Source organism: Malaya genurostris, chromosome 3 (assembly GCF_030247185.1).
Source record: "Malaya genurostris strain Urasoe2022 chromosome 3, Malgen_1.1, whole genome shotgun sequence".
Classification (NCBI taxonomy): domain Eukaryota; kingdom Metazoa; phylum Arthropoda; class Insecta; order Diptera; family Culicidae; genus Malaya; species Malaya genurostris.
Window position 1 is genome coordinate 281,716,903 of NC_080572.1, and position 19,309 is coordinate 281,736,211.

At 37.9% G+C, this 19,309-nt stretch overlaps 1 protein-coding gene across 1 annotated transcript in view; it reads right to left on the reverse strand.

The window, feature by feature from the left end:
* Window positions 1–19,309, reverse strand: part of LOC131434357 (uncharacterized) — a 289,695-nt gene that overhangs the window by 30,443 nt on the left and 239,943 nt on the right. Inside the window, exon 7 of the mRNA XM_058601025.1 lies at window positions 3,661–3,788. Coding sequence (XP_058457008.1) covers window positions 3,661–3,788 — 128 coding nt within the window. The remainder of the gene's footprint in view (window positions 1–3,660; window positions 3,789–19,309) is intronic.

Consider the following 19,309-nt stretch of genomic DNA (forward strand, 5'->3'; position numbering starts at 1 on the left):
TATATTTTTTCTTAAGATTTTAAGAGATTATTACTCAACAAGGCAATATTTCGCTTGGTTAATTGTTTCATATGTCTAAAAGTCTAAATTTCTGAAAAAGAATGTAAAAACCTGTAGCGTTATCTCTCCACAAATTGTGGAAAACCGAAAATTAGTGTTTCCAAACACAAAAATCCAGCTTCAATATATTTTTTTCTGGCAAACATAAACATTTTTACAGAACATTTAAAAAATTTAAAAAAATCGGCTAAGCTATTCAAAAGTTATCAGGTGTACAACTTTGCTTCCGCCGTTTTCCGATAGGTGGCTGTGCCGGCTGAGGCTGGTTAAAATACATACCTTATGATAAAAAAAGAACCGGAATCAAATTTTGTGTTGCAAATGGATTTAAGTGTTCCGAAACGTTGAAAATAGTAGAAAAGACCTTTGGTGAATCGTGTCTAGGAAAAACACAGGCATACGAGTGGTATAAACGCTTCAAAGGTGGTCGTACAAGCTTGAATCATGATGAGATCCCTGGCCGCCCAACAACATCTGTTACTGAAGAAAACATTGAATCGGTGAAGATGTTTTAGAGAGATGTGTTGTTGGGCATCTCTCATGGATCAGCCGAATACATTTTCACTGATGTTGTGGGTTTGAAACGCGTCGCTTTTCGGCTGGTGCCAAAAAAGCTGAATTTCATTCAAAAACAGCGGCTCACACAGCTTTGTTGTGTCGCAGTTTTTGGCCAAAAACTCCAACCAAAAACCAATATCATCAACCAAGCACCGTACTCTCCAGATATGGCCCTGTGTGACTTTTTCCCCTTCCCATTGCGGGGAACGCGTTATGAAACCATAGAGACCATAAAAGAGAATTCGCTGCGTGAACTAAAGGCCATACCTTCGGCGGCCTGTACAACTTGTATGGAAAATTGGATCAAGCGTTGGCATGCATGTATTGCCCCAGGAGGAGAGTACTTTGAAGGCGATAATAAAGAAATTTATTAAAAATTTAAATTTTGCGTTTTTTAATAAAATTCCGGTTCTTTTTTTATCATAAGGTATGTTCGGTTCTACCATGATTTAAGTTTTACCATGATTTAAGACCGATTTACAATAAAATACCATAAAATGGAGGAAGTGGGATAAAATAGTCATCAACACGTTTTGTGCGGCCAGCCAGTGTGAGTTCTTCTAATTGATTCTCCAGACATTTTTTTTACATGAAAGTAGGCTATTCCAGAATACCGCACTCGACTTCTTTTCAAGTTACAGAGCGAATGTTATAGGAAACCCCAAAACTGCTGTACATTTGGGGTAAAACGAGCAGGATTGCGATTCGTGCGGCCATTGTAAACCATTCCTTGGACATTTTTTTCATATGAAACGCTTTAGTTAGTTAACCTATCTCAATTAGTTCAAGAGTTACAGAATTCTTTACGGGTTTTCATAGATTTTTTCCCACTGTGCATTATGTAGAAATATTTTCAAGCAGTAGGTGTAATGTAATCGATTTTTTGCCTTTCTCGTATAGAAAGGTTATGCAATCACTTGAAAAACCGACTAGTGAAAATATACCATTCGACTCAGTTCATCGAGCTGAGCAATGTCTGTGTCTGTGTGTGTGTGTGTGTGTGTGTGTGTGTGTGTGTGTGTGTGTGTGTGTGTGTGTGTGTGTGTGTGTGTGTGTGTGTGTGTGTGTGTGTGTGTGTGTGTGTGTGTGTGTGTGTGTGTGTGTGTGTGTGTGTGTGTGTGTGTGTGTGTGTGTGTGTGTGTGTGTGTGTGTGTGTGTGTGTGTGTGTGTGTGTGTGTGTGTGTGTGTGTGTGTGTGTGTGTGTGTGTGTGTGTGTGTGTGTGTGTGTGTGTGTGTGTGTGTGTGTGTGTGTGTGTGTGTGTGTGTGTGTGTGTGTGTGTGTGTGTGTGTGTGTGTGTGTGTGTGTGTGTGTGTGTGTGTGTGTGTGTGTGTGTGTGTGTGTGTGTGTGTGTGTGTGTGTGTGTGTGTGTGTGTGTGTGTGTGTGTGTGTGTGTGTGTGCGCGCGCGTGTGTGTGTGTGTGTGTGAAATAGTTTTCTCGGAGATGGCTGAACCGATTTTGACAAACTAAGATTCAAATGAAAGGTCTCGTGGTCCCATACGGAATTCCTGAATTTCATCCGGATCCGACTTCCGTTTCCGGATATATAGGGTAAAGTGTATTACAGTCATTATCAGTGGGCAACTAAACAAACCGATTTCGGCTATCCTGCTTCCCGGTATCCGGTTCCGGAAGTACCGGAAATAGTGGTCATATATACCAAAATGGATCTCACTCACTTTTCTCAACGATGGTTTGACCGATTTCCACAAACTTAGATTCAAATGAAAGGTCTTCCGGTCCCATACGGAATTCCTGAATTTCATCCGGATCCGACTTCCGGTTCCGGAGTTATAGGGTAAAGTGTGTTACATATTGTACATTGTCACTTAAAATATTTTCGGATGCAACAAACATTTAAATCGTAATTTAGAGTGCGTACTAGAAGAGTTTGTGTGTCATATTAGTTGGTGGCTGTTCGAACCGACTTTGATTATACCGGTTCTCGGGTTGCGGTGCCGGAAGTGCATATAATAGTGAACCCATTTCGTTTTTAAGAATGACTTACTTAATCAAAGCACTGTTTTATTCTGTATGTTATGCATAAACAATCTCTTGGTTTCTTTCAAAAATCGAAGAAAATAATTTTGAATAGAATACCACAATTAAAAAAACAGGTTTTTTATTGAAATTGGTTGAGCTATAGATGGTAAAAACCTGACCAATATTTGTACGGTTTTAATTTCCATATTTTGATTTCGCACCCCTATACCGAACACAAAGGCGTGGTCCTACGTCAAGAAAACAACATGCAAAACGTACTTAAAGTACTAGATTTTTATTCATTGTACTCTTAGTAATTTGAACTAATTTACTGTTTACTAAGAAACCAGTAGTATCAGTAAATTCCTTCTGCAAAATGCAAACTTGCTAGTATCAACGTTTATACTTATCGTCTTCTGATCGGACGGTTTTTTTTAAACCGGCGAGCCAAATAAAAAACAGGAATCGAATTCATGATGCGGTTTACCCGGAAAACAGCTTCCGTTATTTAATCCCCCTGAGGGGAGGAGGAAAGGGATTAAATGCATCACACGCTTCACCAGTACACGCAAACGGTCGGTCGCGAATCGCACTGGGTTTTGCAAACAACGCACACACAGGTGGAAGCACAGGGTTCAGGTTTTGCCGGTACCTGCGTGGGTATTTACTGATGCACACACTGTTTGCGCTGCATTGCATTTCGTTGCGAGTTGGTTAGCATCTTTTTTTTTTTCGGAGTACATGGCAATTGCGTTCGTGCTATTGCCATCGGGGGGAGTGAACCGAATGTTATTACTCAATGTAAATGCAGTGCAGCCGCATTAAAATGTGACACATTGTAAGAGAAAATTTTCATTTTCCGCTTACCGGTCGTCCCCGTCACGGCGGGGTTTGCGTTGACCTAAATAGTTTTTTCATCTGTCCAATTAATTGTTCAGCTTAAAGCTGTCGGATGAAGGTTGAAAGTTGCGAGATGGGGTACGAGATGGATGAACAATTGGTTAGTGATGCATCGACTCTGAAGTGTTGTATGTTTGTCCGTTGCCGGAAGGCTACTTACTTTTTGCACCTTGCGCGGACGAAACGCGGGCCCATGGGCCAGCTTCAAACGTTCCTCGTTATCCAGTTCACTTTGCTTCTTGTACTCTGCCGGTGGCCACTTTTGATCGCCCCGCATGTTGGTGCCGCCTGCAATTTGAAAGTTCGAAAGCGGGAGTTAGAAAATTTGTAGTGTGACGAAAATGATCTTGTTTTTGACTGTCTCTCTCTCTTCTTTTCTCACAATAGATAAAACTATTTTTGCATTGCTCCGGAGAACTGTCCCGGACAAAGAAAGGATGTACTGGGGTATAACGAGCATTTGCATTATTCGTACTGGAAGGTAAAAGCAAAAGGATGTTTTTGCTGCTGCTCTTCTTTCCAGTTCGTGTGATCCAGTTTTCCATTCAGCACTGCGGATCTGATTTCAGTTCCTGTCTGTACGAGTTGAATAAAAGAATAACAAAAAAAAAGAAAAAAAAAATGGCACAACCAGACCAAGGACAGCATACCAACAATGCAGAAGTGAAATTTTCATAATAATTGTGTGAACGTGCAGCTAGTCAAGTGGAGCTATCTCCCGAGTCCTTATATTCAGCAGTAGAGAGTGTGATTGCTTTTTCCAGGAATCTGTCGTTTTTCTCAGTTTTTCTCCGACCCATCCGTTTGTTAGTATTGCAACAGCTGCCAGAGATATTCCAGTAAAAAAAAAAGAAACGGGAAAGGGTTTTCCAAGGGTCGTGCCGACGGACGCTGAATTCGTTGCACTTTGATTTGTATCAACACATTTTTTTTTCATCCCGATCTTCACAATCTGTAACCTTTATTCATCTTCGGGGTTGACGAGGATACTTGCTTTTCAAGTCTAACGCGACGTTGTCAGTGGTTGGTGGCATTTCAAAAGGAAATGATTTCATTCAGATGTGAGGGAAGATTTTTTTTCTTGTCTGCCGCACTTGTCGTAGCCAACCATTAGTTTCGTTGTGCCTCTGTTCAAAGCCTCTGATCAACTATGTACAGCACGTACAGTCGCTATCCGTCACGGTAATACCACTTTAATTGCGATGTGAAATAAAAATTGACGATGCAATCTTGCTTTGCAAGTTTGCAGCTCTTTGGTTTTTTTTCTGTCGTTGTGATCACCAATGTAATTCAGCAGTTCAAAGGAATGTTGATTTTATTTTGTATAGGAAATAACGAGAGTTTTCAAATAAGGTTCAAAGATAAAAGGCTCGACATAACTACCTTGCGGTAGGCGTTGATTGTACAGGGTCCGGCACTCGAAGTGTAACCAATTAAAAAGGCCATAAATTCAGTTTGGAAAATTACTTTTACTTATTTCAAAATACAAAATGTGTAAAAATAATACAAAATTCAGAATCAATTCACTTTTGCTCGATATAACCACCTTTTGCCTTGACTATGGCCTTGAGACGGTCAAAAAACGAATCGCAAGTTGCCGAATGTGACTTGCAGGTATTTAGGCCCACTCGCGGACAATAACTTTTTTCAGCGCCTCGAGACTGTGGTGTATCTTTTAGTTCGGACTTTGCTCTCCAAAATGGCCCAAAGAGAATAATCCATTGGATTCGCATCTGGTGAATTCGAGAGCCATTGTGTGGACGTGATGAAGTTCGGAACGTTGTTTTTCAGCCATTCTTGGTTCACTCGAGCTTTGTGAGACGGTGCCGAGTCCTGCTGAAACGTCCATGGTCTGCCACCGAAATGTTTGTCTGCCCACGGCTTCAAAGCAACCTCCAGAATACTTTCCCGATAATATGTCGCATTTACCTTGACGCCAGGCTCGATGAAAACGATTGGAGAGCGCCCATCTGCGGTTACAGCGGCCCAAACCATTATCTGTTGCGGGTGCTGCCTCCTGGTGGCCAATCGATGACTCAAATTCTCGTATGAACGGTCGGTCAAGTAAACCCTATCGTTTTGAGAGTTTACGAATTGCTCAATTGGAAAAATTTTCTCGTCAGAAAATACAATGTTCGGAAATTGACCGCTTTCGGCCAAACGAAGCAACTCCTTCGCTCTCTCAAGTCTAACTTGTTGCTGCTTCGGTGTGAGATCATGCGCCTTTTGGATCTTGTAAGGCTTGACCTTCAGATCATTTTTCAGTATGCGGCGGATGCTACGGTCGGATATTTTCAGTTATTTTGCCATTTGATTGGCACTTCGTCGAGGATTTCGTTCAAGTCGTTTCTTCACTTTTTGAACCATCTCACGTGACGTTGCAGTCTTTTGATGACCACCTCCATGACGTTTTGCGATGCTACCAGTATTATTGTAACGAGTTATGGTGCGATAAACAAAAACTTTATTCACTTTAAGGTGTTTGAGCTCACGAACAATCGCAGGTTGTGATTTTCCATCTAAATATAAAGCAATCACACTATTACGTTTTAAATCCATCACTGATTTTTTTTCGCGTTCACTTTTGGCAAAATGCTTTCTTGCGCTTGTAAACAATACAACTCCGAACTGTCATTTAGCAAATTTCTAGAGAGCTGATGCCCGTGCGTCAGCTGCGCGAGCGGTCTGAAGTCGGTTACACTTCGAGTGCCGGACCCTGTATTTAAGCTGAATAAATCTTATATCTCGATTTTATTTGAAGACGTCGCGTTCGTACACCGATCTCGTTGTAGATCAAACGAAGTATTTAGTTTGTGTAGATAATGGTCCAAGAAATGATTTTCCAACGTTTTGATAGAATACTTGCGTCATATTGAAAAATTAAATGCTATCTGTATCGGATAATTTTCGTGTTCTCTGAAAAAATTGAGGCAAGTGAGCGTCCAATGTCTGAAGTGGTGTTTCTATTCTTTAATGCGAAGAAAAGTGCAATGCAGAAGTTTTTATTTTTGATCTGAATTTTATATTCACTGATCTAAATTCGATTCATAAATACGACACAAATTGCAATTAATTATTTTTTAAAGTATAACATTTTTGTCCATTTTTGTTTTGTTTTTTAATCCACTATGCTGAAAGTAATACTATTTATGTTCTAAATCATAGAAATCGACTCCATCATTAAAGGAATATTTTCTGAAAAGATTTTCTTAGAATGCTCGAAAAACTGATAAAATTTCCTAAAATTTATATTATTTTACACACCTAATACAGGGTGGCAAGAGAATTGCCGATTTCAATTATCCGGTTTTTTCCCGATTTGCGAGATAAAAATTCCCGGAACGGTAGCTTCGAGCTGTCGTAGCTCAGCTATTTTTTAACAAATCTTAATAAATTTTACATCTTCGAATTTTATGAACATCGTAGATTGATTCTAAAATTTTCTAGCTGACTATTGATTAGGAAAAATCAATGAAAATTTGATTTTTCTTATTCCAGGTTTTTTTTTTATTAAGAATTTCAACTTTATCGAGTCATAAACATTGTTGTTAGTCAACCGATTTTTGAAATTTGTTCATTCTTTTAAAGGTACTACTTCCAGAAATAGGGTTGTCTACCCAAAGTTATAATGAAAACTGTTGATAGATGACCTTAGAAAAGGTAAGATTTTTTACAGTGATCGTAAATATCTCGAAATTCAAAGCGATGATCTATATATTTTTACACATCATTTGATTGTTAGTGATACCAACTACAAGTTTTGCCCAACTACCATTTACACAGGATCAAAAGAAAACCTTAAAATATCAATTTTTTTCACATGTTTGCATTAAACGATGACATCCACAGTTTTCTCCTCTAAAATATTGGAATCTTGACCAGAAACAATGTATTGATGAACAAAATTATATATCCATTCAAAGTATATCAAGAAGTTTTGTACGAATTCGGAGATTTTTTACTTAAAAATTTTACCAAAGAAAATCACGTCAAATCTTTCAAATTTTATGATTTTAATTTTTTTACTTTTTTAGTTAGAAACGGATTTTGACAACAATTTGCCAAATAATGAAACTTCGGTTTCACTGAAAATCTCGAGAATTTCGGTAGGTATACCTAAACTCTAATACACCTAATCTAGTGTCATCTCGAATTATTTTTTTGTTGAAAAAAATCAACTCTCTGGGACATTGAATTTTTGAGATTTACGAAATCGAACGTCGAGATCTGGTGTTATCACGACGTTTCAGGTAACTCTAAGATATTTGGCATAAAAAATCCGATAGTGGATTTTTTTCAATTTTTTTTCTTGAGATGACACTAGATCTCGACGTTTCAGGTAATTGTATAACATTTTGTACTGAAAAAAATCTGTTTTAATCAACATAATAACAGAAAGATTTGAAAATTTCTATTGCATAATACTGCTACACTGACCCAGGCCCCTGTGCAGAATTCGTTTAAAGCAGGGGGGGGGGGGGGGGTCAAGATAGGGTTCAAAGGATGGTTCAAAATGTGGGAGGGGGGAGGGGGTGGCGGTTTCAAGGGTAGGAGGATGTGGATTCCAGGGAGGGGGGGATACAAAGTTTTATGTCAAAATTTTCAGTTTTTTGACAGTATCTGTCACAATTGACCTTGAAAACAGAATATGTTTTCAGACTTAGATACCGCACGATAATACCTATTCAACAAGCCATAGATTGTTAAAATCCGTCCATTTTTAACGGAGATATCGAAATTTTTCTGTAAGCGACTTCTCCCCCTATTCCAGCAGTAGGAGTTTTGAGCGCTGTATGACAAAGAAATGCTTGGGAGCAACGGAAAACACGATTTTTTATACTGTTACATACAATTGTTTCTAAGAACCAAAAGGATTGTGTACAGCATTCTTTTTCATGACATTTAGCCTCGGACCGATTTTGGCACGGCTCGTTTTTGGCAACATAATCGTTCGAATATGACATATATAAACCAGATGATGGCAGAATTTTTTTTAATTATTTTGTTTTAAACTACTTACAGCAATAAATGCTGGAACAACATAACATCCATATACCATTCGAATCAGTTCGTCGAGATCAGCAAATGCGTGTGTGACAAATAACTTCAATTAATTTTCTCGGAAAATTTCTTTTCTACAAATTCAGATTCATACGAAAAGTCGTATGCTCCCAAACAAAGTTCCTGCATTATGCTTGGTTCCGACCTCTGGTTTCGGAACTACAGGATGATATGTGAAACGAAATCAAAATTGTGTAACTCATTTTCTTGAAGATGGCTGAACCGATCTAAGATGCAAATGAAATCTAAGAATCATCTAAGATTCAAATGAAAAGTTTCAAAGTTCTATAAAACATCTTGCTTTTCAGTCAGATCCAACTTCCGGTTTCGGGGATTGTATAAAAATGTCTATTCCACATAATTTAATCAGGTTTATCGGGTTAGCAGATTTGGATAGTCGATAAAAAAATGAACTTTTTTCAGTTTTAGTGGTATTCAGTTGTCGATCAGAAGGCACCTAAAAATTTAATTCGTGCTATGATCTCTCAAAGATGTCTTAACTGATTTTCAAATGTTTTGAAACAAATGTAAAGTGTACAGCTACTCAGGTGAATTTATCTGACTTCGGCCATACCGCTTTTAGAATTCCAGTTCCAGTATAAAATCGTTTCTCAAAGCTCAATCGTTTTCTCAAAAAAAGCCTAATCAAATTTCAGAAACAAAAATTTTAATTAAAACAAACTTATATACAAAAATTAATTATTTTATCCAATTATGACTTCCGGTTCTCGAATTACATGATGATGAATTTTTAAAATTCAAACCGATATAGAAGATGACAATCCCGAAAAGCTTCAAAGTTGAACTCAAAACTGTTGTAATTTATTCGTCATATGGCCATACGAATCGGTTTGGGTTATGCTGGTTCCTAAATACCGGCTCTGGAAGTACCTTAAATTACCGTAAACTCTAGAGTGGAACTTACATATCATGGCATGTTTAATCGATTATCACACTTCTAGATTCAAATTCGATCCGATTTGCAGTTTCGACATTACAGAGTAATGAGTGATTAAAATCTCAAATTGTCGCTTAAAACGAGGGTCATTAAAATAATGTCATGAAAACTTAAACACCGAAGAATATTCATGCAAACAACACATGCGGATTGATAAAAATAGGTATCATCTCACTGCTAGGTGGATTAAACACGTTTTTAATAAAATTCCGGTTCTTTTTTGATCATAAGGTATGTGAGGAAGTGAAGTGAGCTGCATTTTAGGGTAACAAAGGTATTTTGGCCCACTTTGTAAAAATATGTTCAAATGTTGTAATATCTTTGAAAACCCCTTCCGAAATAAGTAATTTAATGTGATTAGCTTCAAATTGATGCAACATGGGTCACCTGTCATTTGAATCTAAGTTTGTGAAAATCGGTTTAGCCATCTTCGAGAAAAGTGAGTGACATTTTTTTCACATTTTAATGTATTAATTTCACATTTTTGGTGCATATCACCCTGTAGTTCCAGGACCGGAAGTTGGATCCAAATGAAATTTCGGAACTTTGTATGGCACCATGGGACTCTTCATTTTAATCTAATTTTGAAAAAATCGTTTCAGCCACCTCCTAGAAAAGTAAATGGCTATATTTGTCACACACAGACATTTGCACAACTCGTCGAGCTGATTCGAATAGTATATGACATTCGGCCTTCCGGGCCTCGGTTAAAAAAGTCGGTTCTTTGCAGTGATTGTATAACCTTTCTTTATGAGAAAGGCAAAAAGTTCGATTTCGGAAAATTCATGCTAACCCATTTTTGAAATGCAGCATGTTTACGATTTCAATGCGTTGATGAGCAAATAAGTCTAATGATAGCTGCAAGAGTGTACTAATTTTCCCTAAGAGGATTCTACACGCTAAGAATCTCTCGTGAAATAATCAGAAAGTGCGAATTCTTCACGATGAACTGTCCACTGGATTTAAGCCAGTTTTTTTTTTCAAATAGCCCAACTAATTGATTTTCTATGAGAAATCCTTCTACAATTGATCTAGGTAGTTCTAGAAGATCAATGTCACATTCCATTATTCAAACTGTCTACAGGATTGCAAACGAAGCAATGATTAATTCAACTAGTTATATATTTTACCACCTTAGAAATAATCGGCTAGGATATAGATTTCATATCGGAAGCATTGTGAAACATGAAATTGCTTTGAGAAATATCGATACAGCCATACACTACTTAAATCGTTACGTTATTGAAGTTAGGCGTGTATCAGTACCAAAATCTCAATCTTAACTCAATTCTCCTTCATCTATATTAATACCAACGTTCCTACTATGGAATAGTTGAGAATTGGTTGGTAGTTTTGGTTTCTTTGAATTGGGGTTCTAAAGACATTTCCATTTCGTTGTGTTTCGTCTTTCTTATACGGATTTTTACTACAGCACAGAAAAAAATTATGAATTTTACAGGTGACAGCATTCTACAAACGATACAATTCACAACTACTTATTTTTTCAAATGACGCAATATTAAACTCGCACAGAATTTTACACGCTCCGAATGTAATTTGCACTTGGCTACCAAGTGCCGCTTTATGCATTTATATGCATCAATTATTCAATGACCAGATATGAGCTCTGTGGTTCAGTCGAGTAACCGATGTGCTTGTGATCTAATGTTTCTCGGTTTCAGTCGTGCTGCTGCTAACGATCTTTTGTTTTTTATTTCGTTCGTTCAAGCAATGTAATTTTAAAATCACACAATTTTTTTTGTTCTTGAATAAAAATTTGTGTGAAATACGAAGCTCAATTTATGTGCATCTTATAAGATGTAAAATCACAAGATTTTTCCGAACTGTGAGGCTTTTGATCCCTCGATACACGTCTACAGATTTTTTCCTGAAAAAAAAAAACAGATTCAAGTGTGGTAACTCTGCGCTATACCTAATATCGCAACACAAGTCCTATAATCGCTCATATATTTCAATGTTTCATCAATCTCAATATTTGAGTGAAAGAAACCATCAAAAAGCTGTACGGGATTCATTTCCGGCTTTTAGAGGAGCCAAATTGTGGAATTTTCTACGATATTCAACCCCTATCCAACATTTTTCTCGAACGCGAAACAGCCAAACGCTAGTTTTATTTGCGCTCGTTTGGTGCTAATTTCGCACTGTGAAAAGTACACAAAGCTAATCCAACTATTCTAGATTCGCACTAAAGTAATGATTTGTATCTTCGATTTGCAAAGAAGTAATTTTAATAGCTTTTCAGATAACATTTAGAGCCATTAGAATGGTTGAATTTGTATAATGTTCCCCATCGTTGTCCACTTTTCGTTTTCTTTTGCTCCAATGCAAACGACCAGCAGCTGGATGACGCAATCGCTCTTGCTTGAAGTGAAACTCACATCTGTCTCTTCTTTCATGGATTATCATAGACTGAAGTTACCAAACATGCAACAGGATCTATTAATAGATTTGGTTGATTTTTTAACCATGTTTCCTAAGATGTGCCTTCGTTAATGCCCAAAATTCCTCAATTGGTCGAAGTTGTGGGCAATGTGGTGGATTCATGTCTTCTGGGACGAAAGTGACATTTTTGGTAGTATACCATTTTACCGTTGATTTCGAGTAGTGGCAAGAAGCAAGATCTGGCCAGAAGACAACAGGATCCTTGTGGCTTCGAATCATGGGTAGAAGTCGTTTTTGTAAACATTCCTTGATGTATATTTCGCTGTTCATTGAAGCAGTGATGATGAAGGGTTTCGAAATCTTACCGCAGCTAAAAATTGCTTGCCAGACGATAGCTTTCTTATCAAATTTTTCGACTTCGATCGATATCTCGGACTGGTTTAACACTTGCCCTTCTCGCAACGTATAATATTGTGGTCCCGGCAAGGATTTGTAATCGAGTTTCACGTAGGTTTCGTCGTCCATGATTATGCAGTTCAAATTTCTAGCAAGAATCGTATTGTACAGCTTTCGAACCCTCGGCCTGATCTATGCTTCTTGTTTCGGACTACATTTTGGTTGTTTCTGCTTCTTATAGGTTCGAATATTCAAACGTTCTTTGGCATGAAGAACATTTGACTTCGAGGTGCCCACTTTTTTGGCCACATCCCGAACAGAAACCTCCTTCTTTTGCTCGAACGCCTTCAGTATACGTTTATCCAACTGAGGGTTAGCAGGACCTTTTTTCGACCCGTTTTCGGTTTATCCTCGAAGGTGTTATTTTCACCGAACTTCCTGATTGCATTTCGCACGGCTTTTTCACTTACTCCTTCCATTTTTGCTATCTTTCTCAGTGACAGTCCGCGTTCTGTGCACCATTTGTACACAATTTTTCGACGTTGTTCTGCTGAAAGTCCACGCATTTCGAAACAAACTAATGAAAACGAATAAACAACTGCACAAGTGGTTAGATAAGAGTGTAAACAACAGGACGCAGCCATATAAATTGAACGATTCTGAACCAAAGCGAAATGGCAGCGGTTTTTGGTTGCGTCCATACTTTCTGGGACAGTCTTTACAACATGGTTTGCAATTTGTAGCTTTGGAACCGGAATCAGGAATCAGGAATCAGAACAAATTGGCTCAAATGGCACGTTCCCCTTGATAATTGGAGATTTGTGCCTAAACTCGATGAACTGAGTCGAATGGTATATACAAATTTCGACTGTTTAATTTTCCAAGTGATGGAATAACCTTTCTATATGAGAAACGATAAGCAAAACAAGTGGGCAGAAGCTAATTATAAAGATACTGTCAAAGTTTGATTGTTTGAAACATGATGATGAAAACGTCAACTGAAAAGTGTGGAAGGTGGCATGGATTTTCGAACACATTAGCCTATCGAGACTCATTTTGAAAATATCTTGTACAGCAGGTCATCTGTTCTTGTGGTTTGAAGAGTGATATTTTTATCGCAACCGAAACCAAAAAAGTTAAGTGTAGCAGTGCTTGGAAAAAACCTCTGTCAACATTGGGCGGATTTGGTATCAAACCATTACGAAAAACAGTGCCATGGGGTGATATGCCACGAACAACATCCTGGTGTCCTAGATCACTCTTTCGGAGAATCCGATACTTAGCTGCAATAGAATTCATTCCAAACCCTAGAAGACTCTAGTGTATCATTGGGTGTGATAATTTTCTGCAAAAGGTTGAATATCGAGTGCTGTAAAGCGATAAAACAAGACCAGAATTGGCAATTCTTCATCACGACAACGATAGGCCTCATGTTTGGCCAAATATTGGGTGGATCATTCGGCTTCTTCAGTCACTTTTTCAGTCTCTTGCAGTTTTCGTTTATCAACAGCCAATCGGATGAAATTGTTGACAAACGGGTAGATTGAAATTTTTTTTCGGTGAAATCCACTCAGTTTTCACATCCACCACTGAAGTGTCCCTGTATTGTGGTGGCAGCTAGCCAAATCTAGCTACCAAATCAAAATGTCTGTCTTGTGTGCTCTGATGAATACTGATTGCATTTTTTTGAATTGCCTACTTGTTGAAACGATAAGAACTACCCTCCGAAACGTGGACAAAGCATCTGAAACTATTAATCGCCATGCAATAATGCACAAAATGGTTCTGCTTTGAACCATCTGAAAAAGGAATAAATTGCCAGCCAGCTTCGTCCGGCACAGTAATTTTCCCGGTACTTTTTTGTCCTTTGTACCGCATTGCGTTGACGACGATGATTCACTGGGGGAAGCCAGTGTTATCTGGTGGTGCTGGTGATGATGAAACCAACCGCAGCAGCAGTGCAACCGGGTAGCAACCAGGCATAAATATTGAATGGGGACCAAATTTAAATACAAGCTTTCCAACTTTTCCAACATCGCGATCCAGCGTCAACGGAATGGAAAGTGATGTCGCCACTGTTTGCTGCATCCACCCAGCTATCGAGCAACCAAATCGGTGCAAGGTGATGTGTTTTGTCGGTGAATTTTCACAAATCAATCGTTCGGAAGATACAGCTGAATTGAATGTCGCCGTGATTGCTTTCGCGAAAAGTGCGAAAAGTGCATTCATTATAAATAATGGCACCGGCGGCACCGATGGTTGTCTGCGATTTCGGAATGGATGTCGGTGCCGTTCTAAAGTTTGAAGGTAAAGTACCAAGATTGGGATGCAATTCTTTTGTCTGTGTCAACTTTCAAAAAATAGACAGTAGTAAAAATTTCAGAATAAAAATAAAAATCGGAACATGGACCTAAATGTAGGACTTAGATTCGAAAAAAATACTTAAAATTTATTGCAATTTCCAATCATTCTCGTTAGATGAGAGTCCTCTCGTATCCTGACGAGCACCGATGCAGATTGTCTATCGGTAGAGTACGGTACGATGACGGCAGCTTAACCGATGTTTTTCAAGGATTCCACACTGCTTTGTGTTTCGTGATTCGATGCTTGATCGTTGAAGCGATTTCAGATTATGATAATGTTTTATTCACCTTGATGAAACGCTGTTTGCAGCATTTCATCTACGGATCCAGCGCACAAAGAGGTTGTCACGAGCAAGGAATCGAAGCAAACTGGTTGCACTTGACGAATGTACCACGGTAAGGTAAGGTGCGAAAGTATTGCCTACCTAAGTGTAATTCGGGGAAAAATAATTCCTCCGTACGACCTTCTTCGTCATCATCGTCATCATCTTCAGCATCTTCATAATCTCTTACCTCCCAGGAGTATGCAGATGTGATGAAATCATATTTACCAATAGAGGGTGGATAGATGAAGGTCTGAACTAGCGTCCCCCACCCTACCTTGGGTGGTGGTGCCGATATAGCATGCCTGTTTGTTCGCATGACTGGTTATATATCCTATACTAATGTGACAAGCACATACTCAGGTTTGTTTGTGCATCGAGCTATTCGTGCCAGAGCCGGACGGAAGGAATCGATCGTCTAGGGCTCTATTGACAATTTGTTTGCTAATAATATTATACCGTTTTTCTCAAGTTCAAGTGGCTCAGACAAATCAAAATGACCAAAACCACGAGCTTGAAAGTTAAATAAAAAGTTTTCGAATTCGTTTTTTTTGGAAATGTTAATTAAAATTTTTTGATTTGGCAAGCGATTTCCAGCTGTGGACAAAAAATCAAGTATTTGTTACAAAAAAGTCCGTAAACTGCAAAGTATATAAAGGTATAGCCAATTATGGAGAAAAACTGGTTAGCAGACACTTTATTTGCGAAACCAGGACGGTGTCGGAAAGAAACTCAATCCGCTCAATCGCCCTGAATTTCACTTGGTTAAAAAGTATTGGGAAAATGTTGAATAGAAAGGGGAAAGGGGCTGCGTACAATTCCAAGATGAATTATTAACTAACAACCCGCATAATCGAATACCATAAACTATCTAACAGTTCGGCTAAAAAGTTCGTATCGTTTAATAGAAACACACATTTTTTGCCAAAATTCGTTTTTATTATTCAACATAATTGCCATCAGAGGCGATACAGCGATTATAGCGATCTTCCAACTTTTCGATACCATTTTTGTAGTACGATTTGTCCTTTGCCACAAAATAGGCCTTAGTTTCAGCGATTACCTCTTCATTGCTTCTAATTTTTTTACCAGCGAGCATTCTCTTGAGGTCTGAGAACAGGAAAAAGTCACTGGGGGCTAAATCTGGAGAATACGGTGGATGAGGGAGCAATTCGAAGCCCAATTCGTTCAATTTCAGCATGGTTTTCATCGACTTGTCTTGATGAAACAAAGCTTTTTTCTTCTTCAAATAAGGCCGTTTTTTGAAATTTCGTCCTTCAAACGCTCTAATAACGCTATATAATAGTCACTGTTGATGGTTTTTCCCTTTTCAAGGTAGTCGATGAAAATTATACCATGCGAATTCCAAAATACAGACGCCATAACCTTACCGGCTGATTGTTGAGTCTTTCCACGCTTTGGGTTCGGTTCCTCGCGTGCAGTCCACTCAGCTGACTGTCGATTGGACTCCGCAGTGAAGTGATGGAGCCATGATTCGTCCATTGTTATATATCGACGAAAAAAATCGATTTTATTTCGATATAACAGCTCCAAACACTGCTCAGAATCATCAATTCGTTGTTGTTTTTGATCGATTGTGAGCTCACGCGGCACCCATTTTGCACAAAGCTTTCTCATATTCAAATATTCGTGAATAATATGTCCAACACGTTTCTTTGATATCTTTAGGGTGTCAGCTATCTCGATCAACTTCACTTTACGGTCATTGAAAATTATTTTGTGGATTTTTTTCACGTTTTCATCGGTAACAGCCTCTTTTGGACGTCCAATATCTCACAAATTAATAATCAGACAGCTGTCAAATTTATACACGTATCTTTTGAAGGTTTTCACTAACTGAAAATGGTATGGATTTAATTCTAGTGGCGTCGTCTCATAGAAACGATACGAACTTTTCAGCCGATCTGTTATACCAGATATCAAGGAACGTTCAAGAATATGGTTTGGATTATACATGGAACAGTTCATTACGCTGATCAAATTGTACTTTTGCATGCAGGATAGAAATTAATTTAGTTAAATAATGACAGAGTGACGATCTGGGACCAAGTGAGTGCAGAAAAGTTAAAACATTAACAACATTTAAAAATAAAAACAACATAGCGTTTTGTTTCTTTCGGTAACAACTTAATTACTACTCTTCTGTACAATCAAACTCAGTAAGTTAGGGGGCATGCAGCGCTCCTATAATAATTGGCGCTACTTTGTTGCAACCATTTTAGGTACTTCAAGTGATATTAGATTGGGAAAGTTTTCGCAATGGTTTCTGGAAGAGAACGGTTCACGTGGACTATTTTATACAATCACACCTAGTATTTCTTAACGAAATACATGTAGTTCTTGTTTCCTGGAAGCGTGCTCAACACTAGAAGGCCTACATTGCTCAAAAGCAGTCAAAATGATTGAAAGAGAGAAAGTCAATAATAAAAACTGTGACAGAATAAATAAAAGCTAGTGAAGTGTGCCTAAGTGCATATATCGTTAAATAAAGAATTAAAATTTTTTTTAAGCAATCCTTCCATTGTTTACATATTGTGACTTTCCTGGACAATCTAGTGTTAAATGCGCATCCTTACATTATATAATTTAACAAGCTTACTAACACCTGAATTTATCTTATTTTATTTTCTTGACAAAAATCGAGCCTGTTGAAATAAAGGATTATCATCGAAGACTTAAGACCAAGAAGAAGACCCTAGAATGTTCTCAAGAAAATGTAGCAAAATAGGTATTTTATGTAATAACCTAAAAAATGCACGATTTTACTATCACTTTTATTATTATTAATATTATTATTATTATTATTGTAATTATTATTATTGTAATTATTATTATTGTAATTATTATTATTGTAATTATTATTATTGTAATTATTATTATTGTAACTATTATTATTATTAATCTTATTATTATACCTTTACTCTTGATAATCTATTGGCTTGTGATATTAACTGGTTTTTCCGGTATAATATAAAGCAATGCAATGGGGCAAAAGTAAACGTAACGTAACATCGACAAAGATAGAAACAATCAGAATAGATTAGATTGGATAGTGTTAGTAGACCAAACTTATCTACATTGATTTAGGAACTTTAAAGTAATAATCGTAAGTACCGCTTCAGACATAAAAGACTATATAGGAAAGCAGGGCCAAGACCGAAGCGGATACAATGCGAAATTTTCCAAAGTTTCATCGACGAGGACATTTAAGACACAGAAGCAGCTGGTAGGATGACAAAATACCAATACGATACAGACGCACGACTCAATGATTGACTGGTTACAGGGTGAAGCACACACTTTCTACCCCAGTGACAAACTCTCTGGTGAACTTGCAATAGAAGATATTCATATCTTTCGTTGCAAATTGATAGCCGTAAAGAAATCTGTCGCTTGGGTTGCATGCTGGAGGATTTCCTCCTTCGTTACTAATGTTCATTTGGGCACCATAGCCTAGTTCGTCCGGTATGGAAAGTGCGGATCGTTGTAGCCACCTCCCTCGGCCAGAGTAGCCCATAAAGGAAAAAAAAAAAAGATATTACAATGACAGAATTTGGTATTTTGTTTTTATTTTTTCAAGTAGACCCTGTTATGGTTTTTGATATTTTAGCTTTTATTTCAAACTAAATAATGTTAATTTCTATTATTGAGATGTTCGGTTTTAATAATAAAATTTGTTATGGGTTTGCCAATCACTTCTACCCGGGTTAACAGAGCAAGAATGAAAATTACAGTAATAATATCGGTGAATAACTGTGCGTCTCCATTGAAACAGTTGCTGGTGGAGTCACCCAGCCCTTTATCTAGGCACACCGCATTTCTCCCTTTCAGATTGGAATGAAACTTTCTGGACATGTATAACAGTTCGGCTGAAAAGTTCGTATCGTTTAATAGAAACACACATTTTTTTGCCAAAATTCGTTTTTATTATTCAACATAATTGCCATCAGAGGCGATACAGCGATTATAGCGATCTTCCAACTTTTCGATACCATTTTTGTAGTACGATTTGTCCTTTGCCTCAAAATAGGCCTCAGTTTCAGCGATTACCTCTTCATTGTTTCTAATTTTTTTACCAGCGAGCATTCTCTTGAGGTCTGAGAACAGGAAAAAGTCACTGGTGGCCAAATCTAGAGAATACGGTGGATGAGGGAGCAATTCGAAGCCCAATTCGTTCAATTTCAGCATGGTTTTCATCGACTTGTGACACGGTGCATTGTCTTGATGAAACAAAACTTTTTTCTTCTTCAAATAAGGCCGTTTTTTGAAATTTCGTCCTTCAAA